Here is a 20,676-nt window from a genome sequence, read left to right as displayed (position 1 = left end):
GTCGGTCGGTCTTTGTCAACATTGACCCATTGAGCGACGAACATACCTTCGGACGTCCGTTGTCTGGGATACGTGGGAAGGCGTCATGCGACATCGTCCCGAGCCTCTAGGAGCGATCATTGCTGCGGCCGAACTAGTCGACACAACATGAGACAACGTGGGGAGAGGACAATTGATGTCCCGGATTTCTAGCAAAGCTTCTGTCGTTGTCCTGTCTCTTCCTCTCGAGTCCCTGTACTTGGGCTGACATGGCGAGAATCGAGCTAGCGCAAGGTAATCCATAATATGTCCTATCATATATATATATATATATATATATATATATATATATATATATATATATATATATATATATATATATATATATATATATATATATATATATATATATATATATATATGGATCCGACTATAATCATGTATACTTCGTCTATTTTTAGGTGTGGTGATTAATGTTGTGACGTTCATATATCCGCATATCAAATCTCTCATCTCCAATATGGATATGGCCAATTTATGATTAGTTATGATCTATAAAAACATATCAATATGTAATAATGTATGATATATTAAAATGTAGAGATAACAAGTAGATAGATAACGGGTCGGATTTTTTTTCGCCCGTTGTCCGGTCTGGCCATTTCCGGGTGGACGATTGGCTCGATCCAACCATCTAATGTCGATGCGGTCCTAATTCTAAAGCGAACCGATGGCGTCGTCGTTGGCGTAACTGTTCTCGTCGTCATTAGTTTTGGTATTTACATCTTATATTATTTGTAATGGGTTGTTGGATTCAGAAACTTCGAGCGAACGGCGAGCCATCGGGAAGGCCGCCTTTCGTCGAGCGTCGGGCAGTCATCGGTGCTCTCCTCCTCACCATCTTTAAGAAGAAGATGCGTCAGGCGATCCCCCGCATCGCCGCTCGCCCAAAACCCTAATCCTCCTCCCACACAATGGCCTCCGGAACCACGCTTATGGAGATCATCACCTTCGATCCGGCGATGGCGGCTTCCGCTACCCCGAACCCTACGACTGTGGCTGCCCTCTCCATCCTCGGCATGCCGGTGACCACGGATCGGAAGCCCAGGTGGAGCACCTTCACCCAGATCGAGAGCCAACCGAGACCAATAGTTGCGTCGATCGGACGCGGCGAGGTGGATCAACTCGACCAGATCAACAGCAACAGCGCATCCAAACCGTCCACCACTGAGGTTATAATAGCAGTCCTTTTTTTCTTTTTTTAGATTATAGTAGCAGTTAATCCAAGCGTAATCACGCACAAATCGTATCGCATCGTATATGATACGTACCGTAGGACGATTGCAAAGCACAGACAAAAAGAATGGGCAGGTCGCGAGGTCTGATCGGCGAGAAGACTGACGGATCACGGCGTCGCAGTAATGACCAACGCCCGCCGCCTTTATGAGGCGGCGGGCCAACCCCGAACGTTCACGGGTACGGGTTACGGAGTCGACGTTTACGAGACTCGATAAGTACGAGGCCAACCCCAAACCAGGCGGTGAACAGTTGGGATGCAAGCGACGAAGAGGACCGTAGTTGTGCTTCGGACAAGATCTCGCGAGACCTCTGGTGATAGATCTGCTTCCTAACGCTTCAACACATCCTTTTCATCCAGGAAGAGAGCTTTCTCCTCCGTGATGGTAACCTGTTGATAGCTCAGCTGTCATCTTCTCTTTGTGACGCCAGACGAAGAAATGTTTCCTCTTGGAAATGATAGGAAATTGAAATGTGGTGGTAGAAAGGTGCGTCGTGCTTGTCGTAGTCTCTTAGCTTTGTGGTTATTACTATTGTCGGTGTTGCAGCCGGTAGAACCAGGACGCCTGTCAGAGGAGGGAGAAGGGACATGGCGAACAAGGTCATAACCATCGGTCATCTGCTTCAGCGAGCCGCCTCCTCCCCTCTCAGCCATCATCTTCCCGGAGGTCACGCGTTCGAAGACGGTGACTGCGAGGAGGAAGAGAAGGAGGAGAAGGGTGTTGGGATCTGGGATGAGGAAAGTCACAGCGCGTCCGCTACCCCTGGGGCTTCTCACAAGGGCAAGATCAGGGAGATGGAGAGCTTCATCTACGAGGTGTTCGACGCGGCCTCCGCGGTGAAGCGAGCGTACGTGGGCGTTCAGGGGGCGCACAGCCCGTGGGACCCGGACAAGCTACGGGTGGCGGATGCGGCGGTGGTGGCGGAGCTACGGAAGCTGGGGAGGCTGAGGGATCGGTTCCGGCGGGGCTGCTTCAGCCCCTCTTCCGCCGGCCCACCGGCGGCGCCGTTGAGGGATGCGGTAGCTCCGTACGAGGCGACGATCGAAGATCTGAAAGGACAACTGAGCGCGAAGAATGCGGAGGTGGACAGCCTCAACGAGAAGTTGCGGAGCGCCACGCTCGGTGGGTTGGGAAGGAAAGGACGGCTCCATTCCGGCAAGAGGGTCGGACGCATCACCGTCCTCGGTCAGTAGTAATAGACTACCTACCTTCATCTGTTTCTGATACAATCAAGACGTGCTCCGAGAACGCTTCATTTGCGCATTTCGTCGTATAATTAAAGGGCATTTTGAGCAGGGGCGCCCGGCACGCCCACGCCGGAGCTGTTCGAGGCGTACATGGAGCAAGTGAAGTCGGCGTCCAAGACCTTCACATCCCACCTTCTATCCCTTATGCGCTCCGCCGGCTGGGACGTCGCCGCCGTCTTCCGGTCCATCATCGAAGGAGGCGGCGGCGACGGGGCGGCCAAGGATCGCGCTCCGGCCATTCTCAACCTGGAAGCCCGCCATGCCAAGTACGCCCTGGAGGCGTACGTGAACGGCAAGCTGTTCCAAGGATTCGAGAACGAGACGTTCTACCTGGAGGGATCGCTGAGCTCACTGATCAATCCGGCGGAGTTCCGGCGCGACTGCTTCACCCAGTTCCAGGACATGCGGGGGATGGAGCCGGAGCAGTTGCTGGGCATCGTCCCGGGATGTCCCTTCGGGCGGTTCGCCGCCAGCAAGTACCTGGCCGTCGTGCACGACAAGATGGAGGAGTCGCTGTTCGGCGGCGGGTCGGAGCAGAGGCAGCAGGTGCTGGCGGGGGCGCACCCACGGACGGCGTTCTACGGGGAGTTCATCCGGCTGGCCAAGGCGGTGTGGCTGCTCCACCTACTGGCGTTCGCGCTGGACCCGGCACCGGCCCACTTCGAGGCGAGCAGGGGGGCGGAGTTCCACCCAAACTACATGGAGAGCGTGGCCCGGTTCACCGGCGGTCGCGTGCCGCCCGCCTCGGTGGTGGGCTTCCCGGTCGGGCGGGGCTTCAGGCTCGGCAACGGATCGGTGGTCCGTGCCAGGGTCTACCTCACCCCAAGAGGACAGCCTCAGTGACGGAATGGGTGATCGGACACGAGCGGACCAATCCGCAAAAAGTAGTCTTCATCTTCGTGGCAATGCCCGATTCCATCTTTCATCTAATAAGCCGTCTTTTCTCTTCTATCTCTGTCTTTCCCATTTAAACCAGTGAATTATGGGGGTAAAAAGGTCATAATAATGTTGGTGAGTCGTTGATGTAACCTATTAAGTCGTCAATGTTTATAAGAGTATACAGAGGATTTATGTTTGTAGAAGACTGACCATAAAAGATTAATATACATGACAAAAATCCACGTGGATTAACCATTGACATCATGGCATCGGGCGCGGCCTTATAACAGACTGGATCATCCCCTCGTCCCCTTAACCGCCCGCACCGAGCCAGTGTTCCAATGGCGATCGGTCTCAAACGCCCGTCAAACGGTGAATCTCCCTTTTCTCTGATCGATTTGGGTTTCCTTCTTTTGAAAGCTCTGATCTCGTTGGGTTCCAGAGGTTATCCTCGTGCAACTGAGAGATGGAAGCGCCCGCTTCGAGCTCCTCCCGCCTCCGGATCCCGCCGGCCCTCGGTTCGTCGCTAGGGTCAAGCCATTCCTGTACGTTTCTGTTTCTCCCCAAGTCCTTGTTGCGTCTCGTTGTGAATCTGCTTTTGTTTTAGGTCCCTGGGACTGACTCCGGTCTTATGGGCGGGCATGATGTCTTGAATTGAAGGTTCGCCGGGGGTCTGACTGCTGGTGGAGCATTACGCGGTTCAGAAGGTTACAGACGACGGCCGTTGCATGATCCGGGCACCGGTAGATTCCTTCTTCGTTTCCTTTAAAATTGGTACAGAGCACGATACATGTTTTCCCCTCTTTACTTGTTCTTGTTTCTTTTTCTTTTTGGCAAATATGTCTCCGTAGTTTCCTTTTTTTATTATTAATATTTTTAAAAATAAATAAAAATATTATTATATTATTTATGACCCAAGGATCATTGATTTTCTTTTATTTTTTTCGCCAAAACTTTTTATTTCATATCTCTCATCATCACTCGGCGTATCGTTCATCGTCATAAAAAAAAAAATAAAGGAGAAAGAGGAGAAATGAGAGAATTAAAAATGGAGTATTTATATTTATTTATAAAATAATAATTTAAAAAATATTAAGAAAAACATTAAAATAAAATTATAATATAATGAAAAGGAATTTGTAAATAGTAATCTCTATAATTTATCTATCGTTCTTCGTCTCCATACATTTCAATTTATTTGGCTTTCCAACGTTTATTGAAATATACAAACATTTATACTTTTGTTAAAAGAAAGCACATGTCAAAATCCCTAGTTTCCGACATAGAGCGCAGATATGTTTGCCGGGCCGCTTGCGGCCCAACGCAGCCTCTTGGCCATTGACTTCTTGACAAGAGACGCGACTGTGGATTGGCTCGAGCACACCGCCATCGTCGTCGTGAGTTCCACCATCCACTAAGGGTTCCATGGCGAACCGCCGCAATCGTCCTTCGAACGGTGCGTTACGCTTTCTTTTCTCCTTCGGGTGATTAGGGTTTTCTTAAAAATCTGTTCTTGCTGGGCTGCAGAGGTCTTACTGGGGCAGCTAAAAGATGGAACCGCCTGCTTCGAGCTCCTCCAGCCGCCGGCTGCTCTGGCTCCCACCGGCGTTCGGTTCTTCGCCAGGATCGGCTCCTCCTTGTACGTTTTTGTTCCCGCCGAAGTCCTTGTTTTTTTCTGGTTATCTTTCGGTTTTATGGGTGAAAATGTCTTCAAATCAAGGAGGGCGGGGGATTTACCGGCGACGAAGAAGGTGGAGCATTACACTGTTCAGAAAGTAAAGGGTGACGGCCGCTGCATGTTCCGTGCACTGGTGCGATTCCTTCTTCTTTTGTATATTTCCTTTATCATTGTTGCAAAGTACATTACTTTCATCAACCATTAGCGTCTCATGGGATTTCTCATATGGTAATTATTCATTTATGCATCTTTGATGTCTGCTATATGTTATCTCAATTTGTTGAAAACATGATAAATTTTGTGATAGGAGTGTGATAATTCATGTTACTTTTCTGCATCTTAGGCCATAAAGCAAGAAACAATTTCTAGAACTGTGGATTGGCTAAATTCTGTGGTACTTCCATTCATTTATATGGACCTTTACTTCGGCCGTTGCAAGCTTCATCCCTGATTGAGTTGTAGCTGAATGCTTGCATGTCTATCCATCTTTTCACTCACATAAAAGTTATAATTGATCTTAATCATTTATTCTTGTAGGTCAAGGGAATGGCAAATAACAAAGGATTGGTACTTAACCCAAGGCAAGAGACGGATGATGCAGGTAACCAGGAGAAATTTCCTTGCTTTTGTCGTTCCATAACCTTGCCATTTTATCATGAGAATTACTACACTCATATGATCTTGTCCTTGGATATAACTATGTCTATATGCAAATTTCCACGGATCTATGGTGCTTAAGATTGTGCAGTGGATGAGGATTCAAGAATTTGATAGTCACCCATATTTTAGCTTTCATTTTTTCAGAAATTGATGCGATTCACATGTGAGGTGATGGCCATGCCAGTTGAATGTGATATAGTTGCTACATAAATCTTGATTCATGATTCATTTGCTTGTGCCATTCTTCATCCTTGTTTTTGTTTGTTTTCAGCATTGCCTTGATGCCCTTCATAAATCGGCACAGCCTCGATCTGTGCAAAGAAAAGTGTGATAGTGTCTTCCTTGTCTTCTTAGATATACTGACATCTTGAATTATCCAGATGACTTACGGATGGCTGTCAAAGAAGTCATCTGTGACGGTGAAACTGAGCGACCTCAGTATGAGGAAGCACTAATAGCAATCACCGTGGATGAGTCTTTGAAACGGTGAGTTGATGTGTGTATGGATTTGTTATTGTCAATGTTAAGAAATTCATTGTTTATTCTCAACATTGTTATTGCAGATACTGCCAGCGCATTGAACGATCTGATTTTTGGGGAGGCGAGTCAGAATTGTTGGTAAAGCTTTTGGCATGCTTTAAATTGTTAGTTTAACATGAATATGAGCACATAGGCACACAACCATATATGTATATAAGTATATTTAATCCATGTTGTATAGGAAGTTATGTCAATCTAAACACTTAATTCCAGAATATTTGTTGACATTATTTATGTAAATATACTCTACTAGTTCGAGAACCTGTTGATGATAAATGGTGTTTGTTAAACGAGTCAAGATTTTACCAATTGATATCCATTTTGAAGCAGCATTGCTCCCATGAAATTGTACTTTTTCTTTTGCTTGTATCTCTTCTTGTTTATTTGTCATTTTGACTAAAATATTATTTTCTTTCTACGTCGTAAATATTATAAGATTTCATTGATGTAAGAATCAGATCGACTTTTGGTTGGTGTGCAATGATATAGTTAAAACATAGCACTTTGAATGTTTTAAAGTGCACCTAACAGTGAGATCCACTTCAGGTGTTGTCAAAATTGTGCCAGCAGCCGATCATCGTCTACATACCTGCACATGAAGTAAGTTTATTAATTGGTTTTAGATTTACTATTTGGTAAACTTTCATAGCATGTTGGATATACAAATGGCAAGCTTTCTCTTTTTGCTGATAATGTGGCTGTTCTGCAAAATCATACCACTGAAGAAAGTTGTTTATCAACAGCATACCCATGGCACATGGGGCAACGGATTTATTCCTATAACGCAGTACGGATCAGAGTTTGGCAAGAAGTTGATTAACGGAAAGCAGAGGGCTCCCGTCAGATTGTTATTCAGTGGTAGGAATCACTATGATTTATTGGTTTGACAGTGCAGAATTTACTCTTCTTTTCTGGAAACATGCAATGCATTAAGTTATTTTGTTGTTGATCGAGTTGTACTGTAGAATTGTCACTGTATTTGCGAGGTTATTCTTCCAAGTGCTTCAGTGTTGACATTTACTGGAGTAAGTAGTGTGAGCCAGTCGCCCCAAAATAATCTGAACAAATCCCTGTCGGTAATGTGAAATGGGCATGATGAATCCGATATTACCAGCGTATATATTATAAATACATGAGAAGAATGGTTTTGTAATCATTCTTATATTTGTCCGCAATGTGAAAAGAACGGTTTTACCTGTGGCAGTTTCTCGTTGGAGGAGAACCTTAATTCCTTATTATTCCATATCTGCCCCCACCTTTACTTACAGTAGTACACAATTTCCAATTTGTTAATTTAACTATTTAAATAATTATTTTACAACATTTTCGTTTGATTTTTGTTTCACATATGAAAATATAAATAGTTAACATTGAAGCATTCCAAAAGAAGCAACTTTAGATACGCATTTCTTTATAGAATAATTTATCTAGAAAAGGTCATACTAATTTTTTTATCGGATAATTACCCTCTGTAGTAGAAGAGATTGGCAGAGGAAGAAATAAGGGGAGAAACAGCGATCCAAGGTGGAGAAGATCGAATCGGATATATATATATATATATATATATATATATATATATATATATATATATATATATATATATATATATGTATAAAGAGAAGAACAATCATTTTAAAAAATCAATTAATAGGGGTTTTTTTAAAAGTAAATTGCCCCGTTTCCTGGATTCAACTTCACGGGAGAGATTTCTGCACGAGACCTACGAGACATTCATTACATGCGACTGGAGGAGCAAATCCTATGCGTGAGATCATGGCAAGAACTAGCACAGAAGAACTAATACTGCACTGGTAAACCAGATGGCAAAATTGAGAAGGACGTAGGTTGCAAGCGAGATGAACATAGATTGAAATCGTTGCATCTAACACTAGCATGACTGAGGATCCAACACGGTTGAAACCATTTCTGCAGAACCACTAAGACGGCAAGAGTTTGTTCAGATAAAATAATTAAAAGAAGGTCAGATTGTTTTGATAAGTCCATATTCAATAAGATCAAACGAGTCAAGGATACAAGATTCTAAGACAAATACTGAAACCATAAGAACCTCGATTAATTAAAAGAGGCATGCAATGGCGAGAACTCAACTCATAAATCAAACGAGAGACATACATTCTACCAGAGAGATAACCGTGACAGGAACTTTGGATATCTTGATTTACTATATCAAAGAGGCACTTCTCTTATAAAAAACATTTTGACCTGTCCATCAGAGACACAAAAGTAAGTAAAATTATCAAAGAAATACCACAGAATATTATCATCGACAGAACTGAATACCACTCATACTCGAGGGAAAGTACAAACACTCATAAGGGGCTACCTATGTTTGATAATTCGTCCAAACACGCAAAGCTATTTGGAATTTTTAAGTTCACATGGCTGTTCAGAAGCTACTGCTATGCTACTTAAGTCCAATTAGCTATATCATAGTCTTAGGGCAAGAGGTTCCCTAATGTTGCACTTGTAAGAACTGCAAGAGGAACTTAATAAATTGTGATTAAATGAATTAGAGTTTACCTGCTCCAGTGTCAGGAACATTATCACATTCCATGATCCAAGCCGAACAAAATTTGGAATGAAGCCCTTATAAAGAGCTAAAGGTCCCTGCAAGCAAAAATCTCCCTTTTTTAGTTCAAGTCAACCACACATTGTATTCAGTTCCAATTCGGGCAGATCCCAAAGATAACAACATCAAGTGATGCATCTCGCCATCTCAAGTGATTTTTTTCCAAACATTTTTCACATTTCTAAGCAAGTAGAAATACAAAATAAAACTAAAAATCTTCAACATACTTCATTTTTCAGTGTCTTGATGAAGCAATCAAGTGTGCTTTTATAGGATGAATCTCCCATCATTCTCGACTTGACCTGCAAAAAGCAATGTCTATATTCAGCTGGAGAATTTAGAAGGTAAGATGCAGCAATCTATTGAGAATGTTACCAATTGCAAATCTTGCTCACTATGTTGGCATAGAATGACAAGATTAAACCAACCCTATAGTGTACCTGTCTATTGTATAATGTCAAAATATATTTTACATTATCAAGCACAATTGTCACAGACCTAGATAGAGGACTGTTGTGTCTTTTAGCTGACAATTAGCGTGAGATTTGTCAAACTATAAGTTTGGGCTTCACCAGATATACACTGTTGTCAGATCATTGCTCAAAATTGACACATTGCATCAATAGTCAAAACAACAAGCAACACTTCTAAAAGAAAGGTGCCTAGAAACCTAGGACATCATCTCGAAGGGACCACCACGTCAGTGCCAAAGTGGAGTGGCAAGTAAAAGGATTCTCACATTGTTATGGACTGGAACGAATTAAGATATAAGAGATAAATCAGAATTGATAAGTATAATAATTTGAATTAAACTGAACACAATTTGCTCAGTCAAAGTAAAATGGAGAACAGGAAACCTAGAGAAATTGAAGATACTCATACTTACAAGTAGGAGTGGTATTATGTTGGCTGGTCGAAGAAGTAGGCAGCCATTACACCTACTTGGAGCGGGAAGGGTTGGCCAAAACTCCTACTTGAAGTAGGAACAGAAGAGAGGACCAGCTAGCCCAGCTGCCACCATACCTGTATGGATCAGTAGGGGAGCTATATCTAAAGGCCAACCATCATAGAGAACAAGTGAGAGAAATAAGTGCAACAAGGATAACTCCAAAGTTGTTCTCCACATATACACATGCTTACAAGCCTTTAAAGTTATACTTTCAGACCTTTTCTAGGAACTCTCATTAGTGCAGTCATTGGATGCTCGAAATCAACCTTAAACACAAGTCCTTGCAGCTAATTCTGCTATATTGGTTGATGTTTCGAGGAAGTATGAGTCACGAAGAAGCTGCCCTATTAAACTTGACATTTGGTTTTTAACATCAAGTTACACGACCCCATCTCCATCATTTGGTTGGTCAAGGTTCGGCAGCATAAACTAGGTTGACACCTTCATCAAGTTCGGCATCCTTAGCTAGATCAACCACATCTCCTGCATCCTCAGAATTTCAAAATCTACGCAAGCTCTCACAATTCCGCAGTTGGTCGAGAATAGGCAAAGGGCTTGCGCACCCACTACCATAAGAGATAGACTTTGGGGGGCTTCTGTTCCCACTGCAATAAGAAGTGGAATCTGGCACCCAAGTGCTAGTCTATCAATTTCATAGTGTGACTGATGACAACAAGGTAGAAAGCCTGGTTAAACTTGACAGGTAAAAGAACCTGATGGAATTCTGAAACTGACAATCAAAGTGTCTAGTAGATGTCAAAATCTCATTGCACCCTATATGGTATCACTCGAAATCTGTGAGTACAGCATTCTTGTAGCTTCCTGTTGGTAGCATATCCACCCACAGCTTTACCAACTTCAGCATCACTGGCCAGTAACATAGAAGAATATCCTCACACTTATTGCAAGGTTTATGGAGAGCAATGGCAAGAAACTTAAGTGCCATGGTAAGTGTGAGGAATTTCTCTTTGCATCCAGGAAATACAATTTGACATCACCCTCTATGCTAAAACTCTTGAAGGGTACTAACATCATACTTGTACTCACATGGCTACATGAGGATTGTGTATGTCATCCATAAGAACTTTGAGGACATGACACTGATATTCGAATGTGATTGATGTAGCTTAAGGACACAGAGTTGTGGGACCTCCAGCAAATCATCAAATTGGCAAATATTTCTCCAGCCAATCTTTTCAAATTAACCATGGAAAGAGATCAAAAGCAGCTCCCGATTAAAGGTTTTAAACCAGCAGCAATTTCCATCCTATTTGTGCTGGCAGAGCCCTTCCTATGAGACCCATGGCCAGACTTAAGACCACTTCTTCAAGGACCATCTAGCAGGAAAATGCTGCAATTGAAACAGATTAGACCCCTGAGGGGTCTAACAGTGCATCAGCATATGTCACTTCTTAACTGTCATGTCCATCCACTATAATTTGACCCAATCTCTGAAGAACAAGGTAGTAGCTTAAGTTTTTTTATTTCTTATGTTCTGACCTGTTTGTAAAAGCCAATGGCCTCACTCTAGGGCATGAACATGACCTGTGTATCCCTATTGTGCCTCGAGCACAACTAGCCAACATACAGTCATATCAGTACCATCACATGCAGATGTTGAAGATCAAGCATCAAGTGCAGGTGATGCTTCAAACCAATATAAACTGTTCTTCATGAAGCCCATGTTATTTACCGGTGTTGCTAGTTTAGAAGCATGATAATTGGAGGTTATATGTTGACTACCTGAGAGTGGTCCTGATCCTGCGAATGATGATAGGATAAGATAACATTGGAAAATCAAATAATGATAATCCTGAATAATATGAATTCAGATAATAGAATAGGCACCTAAGTACTTGGGAGAAACAAAAGCTCAGCAACTAAGAATATATCTAATTTGTGGAGGAAAAACATATTAATATAATAAAACAAATGCCTCCATATTCTGCATTCACCATACGTTGCATGGTGTCGTAGAATCACAGCCCTTCATGCCTTTCATTTTAAAAAGAATCAATTTCCTATCAAATATGAGCTTGCAATAATCTTGGACAGAAGTTAGTGCAAAATATAATGGATGCCAAGAGCAATTTTATGTGACAATATTGATATGGACGTACAAAGGGTACAGGCATTCTTATATATGCAATCAAGCAGTCTTCCAATCATACCTATATGTAATATGAGGAAATATCTAAAATGCATCATAATATCATATAACAAAGAACAATTAGTTACAACTTGCAGTAAAAAAATGATTACTTTACAAACAGTCACTGAAATTAGAAAAACAAATGACTTTACGCCTTGATTGGTTTTATTTTCTAACAAAAAAAATATTAGATTAAAAAAAGGGTAGCAGTTGACTCTGAGAAAAACATACCACATCAACAGGAGAACCAATACAAACAGCAAAGAATCCAGCACCCAAACCAGCTAAAACATGAGTGAAAATGTCATCTGTGAATCCAGGAATTTCCAAGATTGTCTGCACCCAAAAGAAGACTCATATAACAGAAGAATGAAAAGGAAAAAAAAAAAAGAACTAGAAGCCTCCACTGATAAGATATGATGGAAAGGGTCTAACCTGTTTTATATGATCATAGCTTGCTAGCTCAGCAGCATTTATAATCGCGTTACGTGCAATATTGGGACCAAGACCAGTCCATAAAGACCCAATTCCTTCCTAAATTGTAAAATTGGACAAATTCACTTGAAGTATGATCCACTTTAAACTTTTGATCAGTTAGTTATGAAATATAGACCTGTCTGATTATTTTGAAATAAGCATCCAATGCTCCTAAATAACGTCTTGGTACACCCGGTGGAAGTTTGCCTTCGGATTGAAGGCGAACCTTTACAAGATCAGTTGGATTGGCCACAGTAATTGCCAAGGCACCTAATTGAATTGCAATAACTAGGTTAAGATGACAAAAATGGCAAAAACTGGAATAAACTATATTCATAAATAGGTTAAGATGACAAAAATGACAAAAATGGCACCTAATTTCATAATTGATCCCAATTATGAAAGATCAGATTGATAGAACGTCAAACTCTTGAATAAACTATATTCGATCGTTTTCATTTACACTATCCACGAAACTCACCAGTTATAAGCCCAGCAAGGATTTTCTTTATCAATGAAATATCTCCGACAAAACTATCACCAAACAAGAAGGCTTTGACCTGTCAAGATAGGCAAACTGTTAAATTAGTTGAACCGACAATTTTGATAGTCTACTGCCGAGCTTTGAGTTAGAACAAGCAATGTAACTTACAGGCTCATACAACCCAATCCGCAACCCACCAAAGAGACATTGACGATGTAACCCAGGTACGAGGCCTGTCCATAGTGCTGTCAAACCTTCCTCCCTAAATATTGTTATTATGGTGCCCAACATTCCCCTGTATTTAGGTATTGCCACTGCATCCCCGGCAACCGCTTTTTTCTGTAGCTGAAGCCTGACTTTAGCAGTGTCCAAAGGAATGGTGCAAAACTGCATCAAATCAGCACATATTATACGGTATGAGAAAGAATCTACCTCCAAAGCAAGGAAATAAAAAGTGTCTAATAGGAAAAAGAACGTGGACATTATACGAATGAATTCTGATGCTTGTTCGAGTGTGTCGTGTGGTAAGGAAACAAAAAGAAGACGAGAGGACATGCAAGTTAAAAATTTGTTTACAAAGACAATATATACCATGTTACGGAAAATGACAGTCTAAAAGGCCGAGTTCCTAATAAGCCTTTACGCCCAAAATTGTCCAACTTCTCCTTGACATTTTAAATATGCCCTCAAGTTGTTTGACGAATGTCCTACTTGCAGATATGAACAAAAAGACAGATCCTATCCCACACTTTTCACATAAACGAAATCAGATCTCCAACTCAAATTGCTCGCCAACGAGAGCAATTTCTTTTTTCTTTCGAACATCTAAATGGTCGGATTACTTGCTGCGACTTGCAAGGGCACCTAATCACCAATGGTCAAAATGGACGGCACGGGAACGAAATCGAACATCTAAAATTTTACGATCTTGAATCGAACACGTCCCAGATCGAGAAATGGGAAATGGACAAGCAGCAGACGAGTAACAGGATGCCGCCAACGCGGCGATCGGAGTCCAAGTAAACCGACCGACCTCGGCGAAGCAGGCGGCGATGGCGCTGCTCGCGAACCGCCAGTAGAAGGAGATATCGGTCCTGGAGCCGTGGTCCACCATGGCCGCGGCGGCGAACCGCGATCTGCTGCTGCCGGGGAAATCGGAGGAAGTGTGTTGACGTAGCCCAAGGACGGCGGATTAGGGATCTCGGAGAAGGTAAATACAAGAAGAGAGAGCGGAGAAGGATCCCAACTTCTCTCCGGGGCAATGGGGTTCGGAGGCGACAATGGATCGGTCGATCCCTCTCACCTCGTCGCGCTCTTCTTTCACGGGGATCAAACAGACGCAAACTGATTTCCCGATCGATTTTTCTTATGCTTGGCTAACGAAAATGGAGTTCCCAACCGCCAGCGTTAGCGCCGAGAAGTTAGCTTAAAGCTGTATGTTTGGTGCTCCGACTTTGACTTCGCAGCTACCGTCGGCTGCACGTGCGGCGGGCGGCCACACCGTAAGCGACGATGCGGTTTCGCCTCGTCGTGCACACGTTTGGATTGGGTTTAGTTTCGAGAGTTCGGTCCGACCGAATGGAATTAAACCAAAGTTAACTCGACTTGGTTCATGTCATTGTTGCTAATATGCTATAGGAAGAAGACATGTTTTGATACTACACGAGTCGTCGAGAACCTCTATAACGATATGATATGAAATGATACTCCAACAACATTGTAGAATATGATTGTCTCATCCTCTTTGACAAGTAGAATATTCAGGATTACACGTGCAATTTTAAACCTTTCTTATCCCTTAAAAGAGATTTTTTTTAATTTTAGAAAATAATCTTAAACCTATTTTTTTTTTTAATTTTAGAAATTTCATTAATACTTGTTGGGAGCCCATAATATCCTGTTGTCCAAATGATTCTTTTTCCACTTTTATTTTTTGAAGCATAAGTAACGAAGACAGAATTTGAATCTAATGATCAATCTCATGTAATATATAACGATTATTGATATCTTTTTTCTATATTTATTTATAATATATAAGTTATTTATCTTTCTAAATAGTCTAACGATAATAATTCAGTCCATCTAAAAGTATTTCGATAAATAGTGTCTATAATTACTTAAGTCATGGAATGAACCCCTAAGAAAAAATCCAATCAAGTTGGAAGGTAGTTTAAGAGCTAAAAATGACTCCCAAAATCAAAATTTTTATTTGGAAGGTTCTTTGGGATTGTCTTCGCATCACATCATAGCTTTCTAATATTATTTATTGTTAGATTGATCATTATTTTTTGTGTAACCTTGGGTTTGACTCACTATCTCATTTTCTTCTCATGATATATTATTGTTTTATCCTTATCAAATATTCTATGATCCAAATTTTCTTATGACTTTAAATAATTATGTGATTGACATTTGGGTGTCTTGCTTGACGAAGGTACTAATCTTGATAAATAATCATTTAATAATCTTTTATGGTATTATTATCACTAGATGAATTTTCGAAAAACTCCCCTAACAAAAAGAGAATTGAGATGATATCAATAGAGGTAAATAATGTTTTTTATTAAAATCGATGACTCATCCATCTATCTTATCCTTTTTGAATGAGATGACTTTATGATTCGGAAAAAAATTCTCAAAAAAATTGATGGATCCAACCTCTCTTTCACCCTTATGCACGATCCCCATATCACAAATAATTCTCTTAAGAACTGTAATTCTTTTTACTTTTTATTTTTACCCACGTAGAGTTCAGTTTAACCCTTTAATGAAATTTCTCCCATTTTCAAAAAGAAAAAAAAAATTCGCGGTTTTGTAGGTTTGAAATTTTAGACGTGGCATTTGCTGATCGGTTGGACGTGTCTTCTACCGCGGACCTCAGCAGGTCCCGTGATTCCTGACCGACACCCGGGCCCCACACGTGGTCCCAGAGGAATCCCGTAAGGTATCACCAATGACCACACGGGTAGGACTCCGGGTGACTGTCAACTGTAATATAGAGTGCGTGTCAGATATTAATAGCCAGCGAGCCAAACATCGTCTCCGGCTCGTCGGGTCGCTGTCTCCACGTCGTCATCACCTTCGATCCTACACGATGCGCAGTAGTTAGACTCGAACGATTTATACACTCCCCTTTTCCTCTATCTACGCTCCCGACGTATCTATCCATTGGCGTGCAGGTTACGAAACGAAGGGTACAAAACCGGAGTAGGCATAGCGAGGGTTCGTTTTCCTCCATTTTATTGAATGAAATATAAGCTCCGTTGGAGCGCCACCATCCGAAAAGCTTGCTAAATGGGTACGTGTTGCATGTCTGGGGCGTGGAGAGCCCATTTGAAACGCTCGGCTAAGCAGCGGATCCCATCCCCGCATGCGCGAGCCACTTCTTATGCCCTTTCACGTTTGTCATCATCATCAATACCAGCGCTTCCGGCTTCCCATCTTTTTCCTCCTTTGCTCCCTTTTTCTTTCGTTCCGATTTAACGCCTCCGGCTGCGGCAAATAGCGGAGAGATCTCGAATCGTTGCTTCCCGATTTGGCTTCGGAGACGTGTTTGCGATCCTTCCGTCGGCGTTGGAGGTGGAGGAGTTGAAGCGATTAGGAAAGAGGATATGGCTTTCAACTTCACAGGCACCCAACAGAAATGCAAGGCCTGCGACAAGACGGTCTACCTGATGGACCAGCTGACCGCCGATGGCGTCGTCTTCCACAAGTCCTGCTTTAAGTGTAACCACTGCAAAGGAACCCTAACGGTATCATAGCTCTTGTTCCTTTCTTTCCTTTTTTTTCCCTTTCCTTTTCCCGGGATTTTCTTGGCGAATTTGTTTAGGATGCGCATGATCTGTCTTTCATATCGGCCTGGATAGATGTTAACGAGTCCAACTATCCTGACCTCAGTCGTATTCTTTCGAACAGTCCGGAAGATCGGAATTTGTGGTCGATGATCGATCCCCTATAAGTGATTTTCGCGCAAGATTCACAAAACAGGTCCAGATGAATTCATTATGACTGCCAAAAGTACATGATAATGCCGCCAGCTGCATTTTTGTTCGTCGTACCAAAATACTAACAGATTTACGTCCGTATGTATTCTCAGATTCCTGTCTAAATGCAATCCAAATAGCTGAATCCATCGTCTTTTCCTTTCTGCAAAGTATTGATTTTTACTACAGCCTCTCTCTGGAGCAGAAGTCTTGGCATATTTAATCAGATCCGGAGAATCTGCCTCTTATATAGCAGAACCATAAAGGATCCATTTAAGAAGTAGCCACAGTCTTGAATGATTCCGAGGAAACATAATGGGGTTAAGCAAGATTATAATTAGTAAAGTTGAAGCACACAGTCTGTGATTTTGGGCATTATTGTCACAGTACGATTATCCAGAATAGTACAGTATAGATCCAGCATAGGAATCTGTAGTAGATATATATATGCGTGCACCAATGAAAATTTCAAATTTAGAAGGTAGGCCTTCCGTCACTAACTTGTTTCTAAAATGTACTGCCAATGAGAAGAAAAACTGAAGTACCATTGCATCAAGCTGCATGCAAATTTCAGCCAAACTGGATTCTGATGTCCTCAGTTATTTGCATCAAATTGGCAGCATTGATGAAGATGAACATTGAGAAGCCATGATATATTTAAAGAGTCGCCTACATTTGAATGGATTATGTAGCATCCTGGTTGGAATTTCTATTATAAAATAGAAGAAAAAGACCATAGATCGTGTTAATTTTCCAAAGAGTTTGGGGACTGCAGATTGGTGATTATTAAGATTTGAAACCTTCTTCCCTTCCCAGCTCGTGTTTGATCTTTCACATTGAGCTTTTGCAGATAAGAGAAAGAGCCATTCATAAAAATACATTAATAGAAAATTTACTATGTGTTGATCATAATGTTTCATAATTACTGATAGAAGTGTTTTGCTTACCATCTTACTAACCAGACTCTGCAATGAATATTCATTTTCCTGTCTTGTGGTTACTATATGCATAAGTGCCAGTGTGTCAATCGTTGTTATGTCACAAAGTGCTATTGTTATGATCACAGTCATGGTCTGCTTTCTACTTCAACTAAATTCATTCCAATTTTTAGCTTTGGGTGCATGTGCATATGCTTTATGAAATGCAATTAATCATGATGAATTTAGCAAATGAAATTTGATATGTATTTGTCTCATGCACATGTTATTTTTGGAACATTATGCCTTTTTGGTTTAATCACTCAGAGTTGAGTAGACTGTAGGATTTAGCTGTATGAGTATTGGCTATATGAATTATATATAATTGTTTTACAAAACTGGAGATATGACTTCAGACTTGCTTAATCAAGAAATAGTTCATGACCTTGTTTGTCATCAATTTTCTGATCTACTGTATTAGTCTCTTATGTGGCATGAGGTATTTAAGCATCGACAATAATCTGTAGTTCCTCTCAGGAAAATAAAGAAAAGAAAAAAGAAAATGGGAAAAAGAAGAAGAAAAATTTTGTAGTTCCTAACTATTGTAGTAAGATAAAACTGCATTCTGAAATAAATGTTTAAAAGTAGCATGGAAAATTCACCTAAATACTTTTCTAGTCATGAATTTGGAGCAGAGACAATGTACTCATGCTTCTAATTTTCTTGTTCTTTCTTGTCAGCTAAGTACATATTCTTCAATGGAAGGTGTTTTGTATTGTAAGCCTCATTTTGAGCAACTCTTCAAAGAATCTGGCAACTTCAACAAGAATTTTCAGTCACGTAAGACTAGCAAATCCAGTTAGAGAAGTTTGATCATGACTTTCACATAATGCCTAAAATTTGCTTATTCTAAATGTTTGCAGCTGCAAAATCAGCTGAAAAAGCTCCGGAACTGGTAAGTTCAAAGTGCCACTACCTCTTTCTTCCTTGTTTGTTTCCAAGTTACTTATCCTTTATTGCTTATTGTAAAAATGTTCTTAGACAACAAGAATTTTGTGGATTGTTATCTAATATGCATGACGTATATTTCATTCAGACTAGGTCTCCCAGCAAAGCCGCCAGTATGTTCTCTGGAACACAAGAAAAATGTGCCACTTGTGCAAAAACAGCTTATCCTCTTGAAAAGGTTTGGCCAAAAAGAAGTTCTTCTTGGCTTATATTACTCGTTTATATATTTCTGTGTGCTCTAAATCTAGTGAAGTTTAGTTTATTCAGAACCTACATGATGAATAATCTGAAAAAAGTTTTTTTATTCAACCGAGTTATGTTGCTGCAAATGCGTATTCTAACATTAAGATTTTCCACATAATTGCATGCAAAGATGCTGTAAACGGTAATCATGCAATTATGTGGTCATACTTCCTTGGATAACATGTTTGTTCTGCTTAAGGTCACAAACAACTGATTCGACTGCCCCTTTTTTTTTCTTGTTTAATTACTCATATCCCCTTAACTGTGCATTCATGATCTTCAGAAAAAAAAAAAAACAAATTCAATAAGATGTCTTTTATCATTCCAAAGTAATGAAGGCTAATGCGTCCAACTTTCTTCGAATACATTATAGTTGTTCTTTAAACACAATCACGTCAACAATTTTCTATTTCTAATAGATACACCTCATATCTGTGGTGTCCATTATGCTGTGGCTGATAGTGGTGTTAATTCTGTCAGGTCACTGTGGAAGGACAGGCATATCACAAGTCCTGTTTCAAATGTTCTCATGGTGGCTGCTCAATTACCCCCTCCAACTATGCAGCACTCGAAGGGATCCTGTACTGCAAGCACCATTTCTCCCAGCTCTTCAAGGAAAAGGGAAGCTACAACCATCTCATCAAGTCTGCTTCTATCAAGCGTTCGGCAGCAACTGCCCCAGATCTCTAGTCTTGGTGGATTTTGCAGCTATCTATCATCTCAATGGCAAATAGTTATCTTTTGCTCTTCTACCTTTGCTGCTTGATCTGCTAAGACATTTGAAATCTCGCTTTCTTTTTTGTCTTTTGCATTTTCTTTTATGTGGAATCTGCAGAACTTATCCCAGTGAAACTGGTCTTCTATTTAATGCATATGGTGTTTGATTTCTCATCAGGAAATTTCCACTGGCTGTGTTGTATAAGAACTAAACTGTTGTTAATCCAGCTAGATTTATCCCTCTCTGATCTGTAACTTTTGTGGTCGTTCGAGCCAACAGAGAGACCAAGATCTTTCTAGACACCCGTATCTGCATTATTTGTCGGCATTCCATACAATGGTCTTGTTCTTATACACGCAGATATAGCCAGTGAAAATTTCCTCCTGAGAAGGCAAAGTTGATCTTTTCTTTGATAAGAGGTTTGTCGAACAATATTTTTTGTAAATAAATTTGATCCACAGTTTTTAAGGTCTTTAATATATGGGTCGGATTGGTATCGATAATGTGGGTCGGTTTGGTTTGTTTGGTTCAATCCGGCCCGACTCGAGTCCATTCACTTTCACACTCGACGATCCTCGAACGGTGCATTCGAACAACTTGCCAAAACCAAGCCGAGTCAGCGCGTGGTTGGTCGTCGAGGGGTCCGCTTCCGCGTGCGGGGCCCGCTCGTGCCAGCCTCCTCCTTCGCAGCTAAGAAATAGAAGTGAATTAAGAAAACAAAGCCCATCTTCAAGTGAACCGCGCCCCAAAATTCCTACCACAACCTTTTTCGTCCCACGTGGCGCTATGCGTTATGGAACATGTATGGGTCCCGCATTTTCGAGTTGGAAATATAGCCACATATCGAGGTCAGATATGATGTGTGGGTATTAAG

At 41.3% G+C, this 20,676-nt stretch overlaps 4 protein-coding genes across 7 annotated transcripts; 3 read left to right on the top strand and 1 right to left on the bottom strand.

Annotated features, from left to right (window-relative positions):
* The first annotated feature begins 779 nt into the window (after positions 1-779).
* On the top strand, positions 780-3,606 carry LOC135583749 (protein GRAVITROPIC IN THE LIGHT 1-like). Of its 2 annotated transcripts, none has more exons than XM_065112712.1 (4): positions 780-1,211; positions 1,316-1,661; positions 1,824-2,462; positions 2,574-3,606. In XM_065112712.1, exons 3-4 carry the CDS (start codon positions 1,865-1,867, stop codon positions 3,365-3,367), a joined length of 1,392 nt encoding a protein of 463 aa, XP_064968784.1. In that variant the 5' UTR covers positions 780-1,211; positions 1,316-1,661; positions 1,824-1,864; the 3' UTR covers positions 3,368-3,606. The 2 variants fall into 2 exon arrangements, with proteins under 2 accessions (XP_064968784.1, XP_064968783.1); XM_065112711.1 differs by having other exon boundaries at positions 1,316-1,763.
* Positions 3,607-4,670: 1,064 nt separating this feature from the next.
* On the top strand, positions 4,671-7,297 carry LOC135583743 (OVARIAN TUMOR DOMAIN-containing deubiquitinating enzyme 3-like). 2 transcript variants are annotated; one of them, XM_065112714.1, is made up of 8 exons: positions 4,671-4,859; positions 4,931-5,042; positions 5,124-5,214; positions 5,619-5,682; positions 6,122-6,227; positions 6,305-6,359; positions 6,828-6,881; positions 7,025-7,297. In XM_065112714.1, the coding sequence occupies exons 1-8, from the start codon at positions 4,829-4,831 to the stop codon at positions 7,166-7,168; spliced, it is 657 nt and encodes a 218-aa protein (XP_064968786.1). In that variant the 5' UTR covers positions 4,671-4,828; the 3' UTR covers positions 7,169-7,297. The 2 variants fall into 2 exon arrangements, with proteins under 2 accessions (XP_064968786.1, XP_064968787.1); XM_065112715.1 differs by having other exon boundaries at positions 4,701-4,859; positions 5,127-5,214.
* Positions 7,298-8,251: 954 nt separating this feature from the next.
* LOC135614876 (mitochondrial uncoupling protein 2-like) lies at positions 8,252-14,354 on the bottom strand. Of its 2 annotated transcripts, none has more exons than XM_065112710.1 (9): positions 13,967-14,353; positions 13,102-13,320; positions 12,931-13,009; positions 12,586-12,719; positions 12,408-12,506; positions 12,204-12,308; positions 9,099-9,173; positions 8,823-8,909; positions 8,252-8,504 (listed from the first exon to the last, which is right to left on the bottom strand). In XM_065112710.1, exons 1-9 carry the CDS (start codon positions 14,045-14,047, stop codon positions 8,469-8,471), a joined length of 915 nt encoding a protein of 304 aa, XP_064968782.1. In that variant the 5' UTR covers positions 14,048-14,353; the 3' UTR covers positions 8,252-8,468. The 2 variants fall into 2 exon arrangements, 1 of the variants encoding a protein (XP_064968782.1); XR_010487764.1 differs by lacking the exon at positions 8,252-8,504 and adding an exon at positions 9,758-9,894 and having other exon boundaries at positions 8,847-8,909; positions 13,967-14,354.
* Positions 14,355-16,341: 1,987 nt separating this feature from the next.
* LOC103987856 (LIM domain-containing protein WLIM2b-like) lies at positions 16,342-19,975 on the top strand. The gene is made up of 5 exons (XM_009406291.3): positions 16,342-16,685; positions 18,574-18,673; positions 18,757-18,788; positions 18,930-19,019; positions 19,565-19,975. The coding sequence occupies exons 1-5, from the start codon at positions 16,545-16,547 to the stop codon at positions 19,772-19,774; spliced, it is 573 nt and encodes a 190-aa protein (XP_009404566.1). The 5' UTR covers positions 16,342-16,544; the 3' UTR covers positions 19,775-19,975.
* Positions 19,976-20,676: the final 701 nt, after the last annotated feature.

The sequence above is a fragment of the Musa acuminata genome, chromosome BXJ2-6, assembly GCF_036884655.1.
Source record: "Musa acuminata AAA Group cultivar baxijiao chromosome BXJ2-6, Cavendish_Baxijiao_AAA, whole genome shotgun sequence".
Lineage (NCBI taxonomy): Eukaryota > Viridiplantae > Streptophyta > Magnoliopsida > Zingiberales > Musaceae > Musa > Musa acuminata.
The sequence above is the reverse complement of the archived record's forward strand: the minus strand, read 5'-3'. Positions and strand labels throughout refer to the sequence as shown.